Source organism: Calidris pugnax, unplaced genomic scaffold (assembly GCF_001431845.1).
Source record: "Calidris pugnax isolate Ruff unplaced genomic scaffold, ASM143184v1 scaffold25, whole genome shotgun sequence".
NCBI lineage: Eukaryota > Metazoa > Chordata > Aves > Charadriiformes > Scolopacidae > Calidris > Calidris pugnax.
In genome coordinates this window covers 7,518,730-7,530,797 of record NW_015090805.1, presented here as the reverse complement: position 1 = coordinate 7,530,797, position 12,068 = coordinate 7,518,730, and the positions used below count along the sequence as shown (strand labels likewise).

Genomic DNA, 12,068 nt, shown 5'->3' with positions numbered 1-12,068 from the left:
GCAGCAGCTTGCCTGCAAAACAAAATACAGGTTGTGGTTTTTTTTTTTCTTTAAATGCCCTGTTCAGTTGCTGCTTTATGAATTCTTGAGTGGGACAGGCACCTTCTTGCTTGATTCTGGAGTGTCCTTAAATACCTCCAGTTGTGCTTCGGTATCTCTCTGGGAGTGCCCCAGCCTGGATGCCTGTCTTGTGTTTATTTCTTACTGAAATCCAGAAAGTGGTCCTGGTGCCCATGTCCTCCAAGGAGACTGTGTGATGCTGTCTTCTCCTTTGTATGAAGCAGTTGCATCTTGTGGTGGTCAGTGCTTAGATAGTTGCCTTTGGGGATGGAAGGATACTTTCTCATTATTTTTGTTTGGAAAAGATTAAACCACCAACACAGTTTTGGGACAAGAGACCAAACATGAGTTTTCTGCTTCCTTCTCCCCCATGTCCCTGCCCACATAAGGACATATTTGAACTAATAGCCACAGAAAGTGTGGCGTGAATCCCAACTGCTTTGTTGTCCAGTGGTGACAGTTCAGGAAGGAAGGGGGCAGGCCTGGTGGTAATGGACTAGGGATGAAGATGCCTTTTTAGAGATGGGTATGGTGGCAAAAATTGTGGGAAGGACACTAAAGCCAGGCTCAGCAGCAGAGGAAATGCTGCATTCATCAAAATGATTCTTGGTAGTCTCTTCTTTTGCTGCTGCATTTTAAAAGAAAAGTGGAAACTGCTCCTTGGTTGAAGGAATGGGTATAAAACATACTTAGGGAAGAAGCTCTGGATTTGGGCTGAAAAATAAGCAGAGCTTTCAGCCTGCAGACTGGGTTTGGTGGTGTGATTTCCAGGAGGAAGTGGGACTCCTGTGTTTTTATTAGTTAGCTGTTAATTGGTTATCTAATTAATTTTATCAGGTGATTCAGTAAGCAGCTTTCCATTTCATTGATTTTTAAAAGAGATTCAATGCGGCTTATTGTCACCAGCTGGTTCCATTTGTATTAGTTTGCAAAGACTCTATCAATCTCCAATTTACTGATGTTTGAGATTTTAATGTTTCTCTGAGTGTGGAGTCCTGGCTCAGGCAAGTTGTGGGCAGGTTCAGTGAATGCTGCAGCAGCATTTATTTTGAGGGTTCACTGGAAAAGCCCAAGGAGATGGTGGTAATGAGTACTCTTTGCCTCTTGGCTCTGAAGTGAACTCTCCCTCCTTGGATGTGGCTGTCCCAGTTTGCCCTGTGCATATTCTCTTGCCAGGGAAGTGAACAAGCCAGGTTTCAGCTCTGTGCTTTCTTACTGCCTGTTTTAACCAGCATGTTTAGTCAGGTTGTACTTGGTAATTTGCTTTTTTGATTGATTTTTTTGAGGGCTTCGTAGACTGCTGGGAATAAGGTGACAATTTGACTTCTTGATCACAAGTGCTTACAACCCTTTCATTTGTCAGCAACTATTTTTAAAACTTGTCTGAGCCATGAAACTAGTTTTTGTAAGTTAGCTTTGAGTATCCCAGTATATATGCTGTAGTATACAAGACAATCTGAGCAAGAAATTACCACGGTTCTCTTTAACTTATGAACACCAGTTGGTCAAAACAGCGTAACTTCCACCTTAAACGCTCTCCTGCTTGGGAGCCAAAGATAGTTGCTGTTCTACAAAAGCATGAGGACGTCAAAATTATGGCTATGGTCCTCACACACTCTTTGGAAAGTTTTTCTACTAACCCTGATCAGCTTTTTCTTAGTCCTGACTTTTCTTTGTTCCTCTAAGGCAGTGAGGATGTGTGTGATGGGTATAACAGCTACACGTTAGGAACAAGATCTCTAGTCTTTGATGAATTTCTCTCATCAAAGGGAGCTCTTTGGTGGCTTAGACTAGGCTGGATGGTGCTGGTGGTACACTCTTAAGTCTGGAGTGTTGGGGACTCGGTTGGAATATATCCTGATGCCCAACTGCTATGATAGATGCTTTGGACAGTTGCAGGTATTTCTCCCAAGGCTGGACTATTGCTGGCACTCCAAGGCTAGAAGCCCCCGACCTAGAGAATGTAAAAATTGTGTTTGGCCTTTGTAGTTGTGACTCAAACTAGTGTTTGTCTTCTGGAAGCCATGCAGTGCCCATTGCCTTTGCTGCCGTGCAGATTTCCCCCAATTACAGAGGTGTGAAAGCTGATCTGAAAAATGCTGAATGTGCCCAGGGCTGGAAGAACCTCTGCAGGTTCAGAGGTGCCTGCACGTGTGCCCTGGGTGAGCTCTTCCCTGCGAGGAAAAGTACCAGGCTCAGGATCACATGGCAGGGAAGTGGCTTGGGTCGTGATCTCTGGTCACATCGTGTATCACTTCCAACACACTGGATCCCTTCTCCTTCTTGGTAATACCACTGACTTTGTCCCTGAAGCATCCAGGGAAGCAAATGGTAACAGCAGGAGCGTGACGGTGCTTTGATTTGTGTCCCTTCCCCAGCTTGCACAGAAGCTGGTGAATGGAGGTGCCAGGCAGTTGAAGAAGCGATTACCTCTGTGTTCAGGCAGCCTTTTCCTTTCAAACACTTGGGGCAAAGGGATGACAGGCTTCAGTTACCTTGGAAATAGCAGCCATCACTTTTGGACCCTTTCTGTCAGTGTCTATAAGTCTTCCAAGCTGGTGTTAAATATGTGGGCGAATAAAAAAGCTTAAAATAAGTTGATGAGAGAAAATACACTGTGTATGGCTCCTCTAGTATGGAGATGGGAACAAGGCTGGGTTAGAGGGAGGGATATTGAAAGAAAGAGCTTATTTGAGAATAGAGATCTTATCCAGAATTAAAATTCTTACTTAAAATTAGTCTTGTCTTGAGAAATTTGATAGTATAGGTGACATTCTTGAGAAGTAAGTTTGAGAATAGAGATCTTATCCAGAATTAAAATTCTTACTTAAAATTAGTCTTGTCTTGAGAAATTTGATAGTATAGGTGACATTCTGAACTTAAATTCCAACTAAATTCTGGTGGTGGGTTGTATGTGTTATTTTTCATCCATATCCTGTCGTCATAGGAATTATGTCATACTAAACATCTTCCTAGGTAAAATTGCACCACAAGACCTCTTATCCAGGGGAGGCATAACCAGCTTTCTCCAGAAAGCAGTAAACTGTAACAGTCAGCTGTAATCTTGGAAGATGGGGAGGAAGAAAGAGCCAAGCTTCTGCTATCTGTAGTAGTTAAAATCCTGAAGTCATCCAAAAATACTGTCGTGCACAGAATTTATTTTTTTTACACCCGTCTAAGGGTGAATTGGTGCAAGTCTTGATTAGACTGGGCTTTGCAGTTAACTCTGGTTTTACATTTTGCTTATCTCAGGGTCTTCTGAAGGTGGATCTGTGAGGCTGGGCAGTCCAAACGCTTGAGGAAACAAAGGGAAAGTTTGAGAAGTCAGAAAAAGTTCAGGGTTTTCTTAAAACTGGCACCTCATTGCTTTGGGGGGGGATGCATGACCTGAATTGGCAAACTGCAACCACGTATCCCCTCACAATGTGCTCAGGAAGAGGTTTGCGGTGAGAAGTATGGAGATGGTGAAAGAAGGTTGGGCTTCTTGACTGTGGTTCCAGCTTCTGTATCACAAGATTAGAGAAGGCTTCTTTTCCTCCCATGTTCCCCTTTTTCTGCTCCTACTGTTGTCTTTTTGTTCTCTTCATTGGACAGAAGAGTTCTGTTTTTCATCTTAAACACAACAAATGTGGAAACAACCGGAATTGTATGTGTGTGTGCGCACGTGGGTGTGCATGCATGTGTTTCAAAGGCCAGGGAGAAAAGGTGTTTGAAAATAGCTCCATGTTTGGTTTTTTTTTTTCCACTCTTGATTATGTAAGCTTAATGAATACTGAAAGTAAACTTGATGAAATGTATTCACATCTAAAAGTCACGAGAGGAACAAAACTTGTAGCTTCTGGTAAGCTTGGTCTTAGCAAGTGTCTGATAAGTAGACTTCAGCTGAGCAGGAGTGTTCCATTGAAGTCGATATTGTAACTTATTGTGATTAAGAACAAGAGGGTAAGTTTGAAAATGGAGTTTTAAGGAAGGTGTTTAATTGATTCTGAGTTGTAGCCAATTCTTACATCAACTGTTTCTTGTAATAAACCCTTGAAGTGGCCCTGAATCACAGAGAATTTGGTTGCTGTTTACTTCAGACTTACAAGACACCTTCTAGAGTTCGTTTTAGAAATTATCAAGAGTATCAGCTCTCTAAAATGAATTAAATTCAGATAAGTTCAGTGTTGAGATTGATGTGTTAATTTAACTGTGACTTGGTATTTATAGGGTACTTGTATTGCTTGGTTTTTAGTTAAGTTTCTTTAATAATTTCCTTTGATCTTAAATACTGAGTTTTAAAAGAAAGTATTTTATGGAATTTAGATTCTTTGAGGAAGAAAGGTGAATTTTGGAACAAAAGAGATACTAGCATCACTTTGACTTCAAAAATTTCTGCTTCCTCTGCAACCAAGTCCCTGGGCTTCATGTTTGCAATAGGTGGAGTTGCTAGTTCCTTGGCTTAGACCCTGTTGAAATGCTAAAGATCTGTTTTGAGGATGAGGTATTATTTTTAATTCAGACTGAGTCAATTTTGTTCACTCCCCCAAACTTATTTTTGGTGACTTGCCTGCGATAACTTTCTCACTATTTGCTATAATCCCGTTCTAGAATAGTATCATACCTTTTTGTTGAGTCAGTGTTTGATGGAAATATGAAATGGATATCATGTTCAGGAGCACCTGGGTTTCTCCAATTTGTTCTTTATTGTATATCAGGGAAAATGGTACTGTTGTAGTTACAGAAACCTCTGTCCCTCCCCAGTGCTGCCTTATGCCCAACTGTCCCTAGACTGATCCTTGACTGGATCTGAACTTCTGGGCAGGTGTTTAGAGTCCTCACACTTTTCTTGCTCAGTTTCAGGGCATCCTGATTGTTCTCATCAGTCACTCGCTGGCCGTTTTTAGCAGGGTTGTAGCACAGCTCCCACATCTTCTGTTTGCTTGATCTACCGCATTTATCTTTATTTTGATCTTTCCTGAATAGTATGTATCCTTCAGCAGTTGTACCCTACTTAGGGCTGCTGTTCTGTGGTGTTTATGCTTTTATAGTAATTGCAGCTTTGCATCTTGCACCAGGAGTTCAAGTTTGCTCCCTAGGCAGATAAAGGACAACCCTGCTGCTAGCTGTGTTGTATGCCTGGCTATGGTTTCTACTAATTTATTCTTTGCTGTCCATTCTTAATCTGCTGATTATTTTTTCATCTGTTTGCTGTGTCATCTTGTATACTAATACAGGATGTGACAATTAAGTGGCTCCTTCCAGCTTTCCCTTTTTTCTCATTGTAAAGCTCTTCTTTCTTATGCTAGTGCTGATCTTGGCTAGTTCACAAATATATGTGTGGGTTTTTTATCGTTTTCACTAATAAGTTTCTAGTATTTTATTATGTAGTAAATGACAGTAAGGAGTCATTTTTTCCCCTAGCTTTGCTCCTTTGGAATTGCAACTTTCTTCTAAAAGATTTTGCATTCTTTCATTTCCACCTCAGTAAATGATCTCAGAACAACTTTTTGTAGCTGTTTAACAACCAAAAAAAGACATAATTTTATCCTACTATTACTATATTGAAGGGATAATCAAGCTAATTATGATGGATTTCTTTCTGTTTATAATTTAAGGAGATGTGCCCATGGACTTTAAATGCTTCCTGTTGAACTGAATGAGTGGCCAGAAGAACTTGAGTACAGTCCTAGCCCTAAAACTAAGTATTTGGTGTCTGCTTCCTTTTCTCTCTCTAAAGACTCTTTCTGGAAGAGTTTTGGTGGCTTGAGAAGGCCTCATTTTAGCCAGTTCTGTTTTTTCTATTCCTTTGAATTTCTGTCATCTCTTAAGCTCCCTCTGGCCAGCTAACGAGATGGAAAATTGAGCAGTGGTGCAGAGTCTTTTCACGTGGCTCTAGTTCCAGCCACAGCGTTGTCCTTCCCTTTAGCATTGGGCGGGTGGCTCCTTGTTTTTTAGGAGACATGAGCATTATAAAAGGTTTATTTCAAGCTCAAGCTCTTGCCATGTTTTTGGTCTGTTTCCGAGCTGCGCTTTGCAGCTTCGTGGCTGACGAGTTCATGTCCATTTGGGCTCTGGTAGAACAGATGATGCTTTGCTGTCAGAGTATTCCCCACTTTTTTTCTGTTCACCTATTTTTAATACACTTGCTGGTTGCCATGCGAGTTCTGTATGACTGATGAAAACCATGATATTACTCATGCTGGTGGCATATAATAAATTCCCATCAAAAAGAGGTGGTTGTTCCTGCGTTGTAGTACTTGGTGGTCATTACCATACCTTTGTGGCTTTGATTCTGGGTGGTGATGGGCTGTGCACCCCTGTCCGTTTCCTCTGGCGCAGTCTGGTGAGATGCTGAAGAAGTCTCAGCATTGAAGAGCTTTCTGCTCACTCGGGTGACGATTACGATAAACTGAAAGGCTGGTGAGAAGAAAGGGAGCAGCCAGAAGTACAGAGGAAGTGCTTAGGGCATGGTATTCAGCTGTGGTTTGTGTGACACCTTGGGCTATGAATAACTTCTGGGCGCATGGGAATATAGAGTTTTAAATAAACTGAACTGGACTCTTTGTGTAAAGGCACCCAGTGATCTTGATATGTCATCCCTGTCGCATCAGCAGCAGCTGTGCAAGGTCTTCTTGATGATGCAGCTGCCAGGTAAATGTGGATGCAGCAATCCTCATCCATGGAGAAAGCCAGCAATGCACAGAAAATATGTTTTGTAGCATTCCTACCTTCTGTTTGTTTTGCCTGGCAGGTACAGGGTTGACATGCTAGTTAACATGTTTTTTCTGGGCAGCTGCAAGTTTAAAAATGTGAGCGTAGAGGAGCGGGGAATTTTGATCTGTAGACAACAGTCCTTCAGTTACTTCTTCTAGGGGCAGTTTTCCAAGGGTAGTCTGCAGTGACCTCCCTCCTCTTCCTTCCACACCTTGGTCACGTCTGAAGAGCTGTAGTTTCTGACAACAAGGTAACTACCCGTGGCTGAATGACAGTGAACCAGGTTCACCAAAAAAGTTCACTGGGTTCACTAAGGGTGAAGGCAGTTGAAAGGGCTCTGGGTTGCCTATGCACACAGGAGGGGGGAACAAGAGCTAGAATTACATACCAGGGTTTACATGCTCTTTCTAGCGCTTCTTGCTCCCCAGCGTGGATGTCCTGGCACCAGCTTCCATTTTCTCCTTTTCTCCCCGCACATCTTTGCTTCCCCACATCTGTGGTACTGGAATTACTGCTGGCTGCTTGGGAAAAAATGTTGTGGCTCCTGGGTTGGGAGCCAGGCAATACCATTTCCTATGTCCTCAGCTGGTCTGGCTCTGAGGCAAACCAAGGAACCTGTGTCTGTGGATATTATGGTTAGCAAAGGCTAGCCTATATATAGTTTGGTTGATGGCTTTAGGCAAGCTATGATAAACCATGGTCTTTTTTGGAGAGGAGGAATGAGAGGGATTACAGTGACAAGCTTTCAAAACCAACAATTAGTTTATGTTTTCAAAGTACGTCCACAAGTGGGGAGGTTGCAAAAACACGTAATATTTTACAATCCTTAATGTAGAAATCTGTGGCTTTCTTTTCTTGTTCTTTTTGATTTGTTTTCTTTTTAAATATATGGGACTTGGTCTTAGGCTTCATTGTGTTTAGAAACTGCACATCATGTTGGACATGCAGCCACTCAGGGAATGTGCTGATCTGTTGGCATGCATAAAAGAGACAAAATGCTTATGTGTCATTTGAGGGTATGAGGGGATGTTAGAGGAGTAAGCTTACCCAACAACATTTAAATTAAAATCTGCATGGTTGTTAAGAAGGGTATGTCAGACAGCTCCACCACTGGACATAACAGCTGTTCGTCTAAAGATCTCAATCAATTAAGATCTCTTTTGAACAATCTCTGTTTATGGATCAGCATTTTTCATGCAAGTGGGAGACAAGCAGCAATGGTAAAGTTAACACTATTTTTATTTATTGACCTGACAGATTTCTCCTGTGATAATTGTCTGAGCACCATGGAGGCTTCAGCAACCTAACCACACACAGCAGGCTCAGTGGGAGAAGATCTGAATAGCAGATCCTATTGCTTTCCAAGAGTGTTGGAAAAGCCTAGGGTTGGAGGCACCACAGGTGCGTTGCAGCGCACAACATACTAAAGCTGTTTGGGTTGCTGCCCTTTCTTTCCTAAAACTGCTCATTTCCTTTACTTATGTGGGTAAGTGAGATCCTAATTGTCAGTGTCAGATTCTTGTTTAAAGGGCAAAGCCTTCTAGATAGTAATGTGTGCCTCGATGTCTGCTTCAGAGACTCAGTTGTTCTTGTATTTCCTCTTCTTTCTTGAAGCCAAATTCCTGGTATGGTTCTTACCCCCCGCCTCAAAGTGGGGAATGAAAGTATTAACATGGTCAGCATCATCAGCAGTAGCATTGACATGCGAGTACCTACGTGATTTTACAGTATTGGTTTTACAGTGTTTTTCTAGCAAAGGGCTATGTACTTGAGGTCTTCCTTTCCATCTGTCAATTTCTACTTCATGAGTTTTGAACACACTGGTTTTGTTCCAGCGAAGGTCAAACAAGTTTTGGCAATCTCAGAAATTCAGACACCTGTAACATTTATAGGTATGGCTTGCTTTGTGGCAAGAGGCCAAAAAGAGTTGTAAGGAGACCCAGTTAGTTCTGCAAATATTTTAGGGAAGGAGGTCCTAAGCATGAGAGGTGCTTACTTGGAAATCTACTGAGTGATAATGGAGGCAGCCATTCTAAGTCAACTGAAAAATAGCGTTATTCCTGATTTTGAGCTAAAATATGATTTAAATTAATATAGTATAATCCATAAGGTATCTTAACCCCTTCATCCTAACCTTTTACACTGTGAGAAGAGACACCTTTAGTGTTTGTCTGTTGTGAGAAACAATAGTTTTAATGCATTGAAGAATTCTGGCAAGATAGCAACAATTCTTTGTGTGTGAACATACTTATCTGGTCCCCAAAATTATTTTAGAACACAATCTGAACATCTATTGAAAAAAAAAAAAAAAAGTCCAGGCATTTTTCCTGACCTTATATCTTTTTTGGCTCTTTGTGTTGAAAATAATTTTCCCAAACAGTTTATGCAGGTGGAGAGATGGGGATGAAATTTCTGATTCATAGTGAAGAGCCGTAGGTGTGATGCAGTGATTCACTTTTGACTGCCACAGTTAGCCCATGGAAGCAAGAAAGTGTTTCAGGCAGTCTGTACTTCAGGTCTTTCAAAGGGCAGTCAACGTTGTGAAATGTCATCTGTTGAACATCTCTGTTCAGCATAGCATTTGGAGGCTTTTTTGTATCCCCCTGTATGCTTAGGAAAACAGAGGAGAAATTTCACATGCTGGAGTATGGGCTGCAGTGCGTGTTGGGAGATTCTGGTACCACCTTTTCCCACCAATTTCCATTAAGGGATCTGGACATTAAACGACCTTTTTTCTTAGTCAAGATGTACCTCTCTACCTTAGACTTAGGAAACTAACTTACAGTTATCTTACACATAAGGTGATTGAAGGCTTACACAAGTTTTCTTCTGGCTGAGAAGGGACAGTGAAATTATTATGGTGGTCTGATTTAACAAAATAAAATCTGAATAAAGCTGAAAATCGGCTCTTTTCATTACTTTTCCATTTACAGCTGTTGCCATCTCACTGGACAAGTAGACTGGGGAATGTATCTTGATGTGAAATGTTGCAAGGAGTGCAGAAGAAAGCTATACAGCTTGGTTTGTCTTCAGTTGGACATCCATTTAGTTTCTTTTCTCTATAGGACATCTGTTTCTTAAAATACTTCTTGTTGCTGAGAGTGTGTAAGTTTGCAGTTGCTTTTAAAATACTCTGATTTTTACTTTATTAACATTTTCATAGATATTGTTGAGAAATGATTCAGCACTCTAAAAGAGCTGTGATACACAGTGAGCAAGAAAACATTGCATCTATTTTACCTACTGTTTTTTGGCTGCCTGTCCTTCAAACTTGTTTTTCTAAGGAGTGAAATCTCTGCATGTTAGACTAATTACTGCACGTCAGTTCCTTAATTCTTAAAAAGGCTTGGATGTCGGCTGTGTGAAAGTGATGAGATGTGCAGTGATTTAGCCAAGGCTCCAAATATCTATTATGCACGTGCAGTTGAAACGACAATATCAAATGAATGTGGTGCTAATTGTTGTCTCTGTAGCAAGCCACGGATTAATGTTCCTCCCACACTATTAACTTTAAATGTTGTCATGAACAATATTAATGAGTATCGATGGTTCAGGGACCTTAAAACTGTTGCCGATTCATAATTGCTCTTTGTCACATATCACAAAGTGATACCAGGTGAGTTGGATCCATCAACTATTTCCTTTTTCCTGTTGTTGTTTGGGCCTGACTTTGAAATCAGTGGAAACTTTGCTGTTGCCATAATTCATGGAGAAATTGGCTGCTTGTTCTTAAAAATTTTCTCCCTTAGGAGGAGGTCTGCTTCTGCTTCCACTTCGGCCCTCCTGGGTTATGGAAGCACTCTTCCAGTGCTGAGCTGTGGCGAGTGCAGGTGTCCCTTCTAATCACATAAAAAGAATAACATGATTTGTGTACATTTCTCTTTTTTTTTTTTTCTTTTAAAGCCTGAGACTGCAGCCGTGCTGAAGCGCACTGTTGAGGCTCTTATGGAGAGAGGAGCCGTTGTGAGGAACCTAGAAAACCTGGGAGAAAGGTCTCTGCCTTACAAAATCTCCAAGCACAAGGAGCGCCACAGAAGAGGAGGGTATGCATGAGGAGTTTCTCCTTAAAAACCTTTTAAGTGCTCCTTTATAAATGTACACACATAACTCGCACTGTCTGGTCTTCCTTGTGCTTTTTCTGGGAGTGCACCTGGAACGTCTGTGATCTCAGGGAGGGGGTGCGTGGCTGTTTGTGCGTGCCTGTGTTCTGCTTCAAGTGCTTTGTGTCTTTTAAAAATTCTGTGTGGTGGTGGCTTTTTGTTAGTGTTCAGTTGTCCTGTTACAAGTCGCCTGAGTCCAGGCCTGCAGAACCACTCCCCAACACACACACACACAAAATGTCACTTGGCTATGTCATTTTTACGTAACTATTTTCCAAGCCAGTCCGGGCTGTTTACTGATAAAAGTTGTGTGCTTAATCTGCTGGTTGCTAATTGGCAGGATTGATTCCTTTTCTCTAATGCATCTGAACTAAATGTTAATTACCGCGTGTATCCTGCAAGACTCGCCTGTGTTCCTGATCGAAGGGGGTTAAAGATGACCGTCTGGTTTACGGGAAGTAGGATAAATGTAAATGAAGCTGGGAATTGCCATCTGGGATGTCAGGCTTTCCCCCTACGGTGCTGGAGGAAGGTGGTGTGGATCACACTGCTGATGCCGCCGGTGCGGTGTTGCTCCTGGAGGCTACCTACCAAAATGGATGCTGGCTCTCCAGCAAGGACGGAGAAGTGTTGCTAGGCAACCCGCACTGCGCTGGGGCTGCCTGCGGTAATCAAAATAACAATTAGCTTACACTGCTCCTCCTAATCCCTGTAATGAACTGCGTGTAGTTGGGTGGCTGGCCAACCTGCCCGCCCACCGTCACCCTTGAAGGGGTGTTTGGCACTGGGGAAGGCCAAGCGACTCCAGAGGCGCACCTTTCATGAAGCCCTTCTTGGATCCTCTGCCCCGGGGGTGACTCACGGTTTCACTACCTCTTCTGAGGACCTCTTAATTCTCCTGCAAAGTGGGAGTGGTGACAGCTGCCAGTTAAAGCAGACTGACAGAAAGGGTATGGGAGGAAATCACCACGTGCCTGTTGCTTAACCGAAAGCAATGGTGGCGTGGCCATGACCGCCTTGCATCCTGCTCTCTGTTGTCCTTCAAAATGTGGCTTTATCCTGCCAATTTTGCATTTTACGATGAAGTCCTGTTGCATACACTCGGGAGCTAATCAAAGCCTTGTCCCAAGACAGAATTGCTAATTAACCTTACCCTTCTGGTGGAGTAGAAGCATTTTATGAATGCTGAAATCTTTTCCAATGGCTTCAGCA

The 12,068-nt window shown here is 42.2% G+C and overlaps 1 protein-coding gene across 1 annotated transcript in view; it reads left to right on the top strand.

Annotated features, from left to right (window-relative positions):
* MRPS6 (mitochondrial ribosomal protein S6) overlaps positions 1 to 12,068 on the top strand; it is a 46,444-nt gene that overhangs the window by 23,022 nt on the left and 11,354 nt on the right. Inside the window, exon 2 of the mRNA XM_014938103.1 lies at positions 10,660 to 10,799. Coding sequence (XP_014793589.1) covers positions 10,702 to 10,799 — 98 coding nt within the window. The 5' untranslated portion in view covers positions 10,660 to 10,701. The remainder of the gene's footprint in view (positions 1 to 10,659; positions 10,800 to 12,068) is intronic.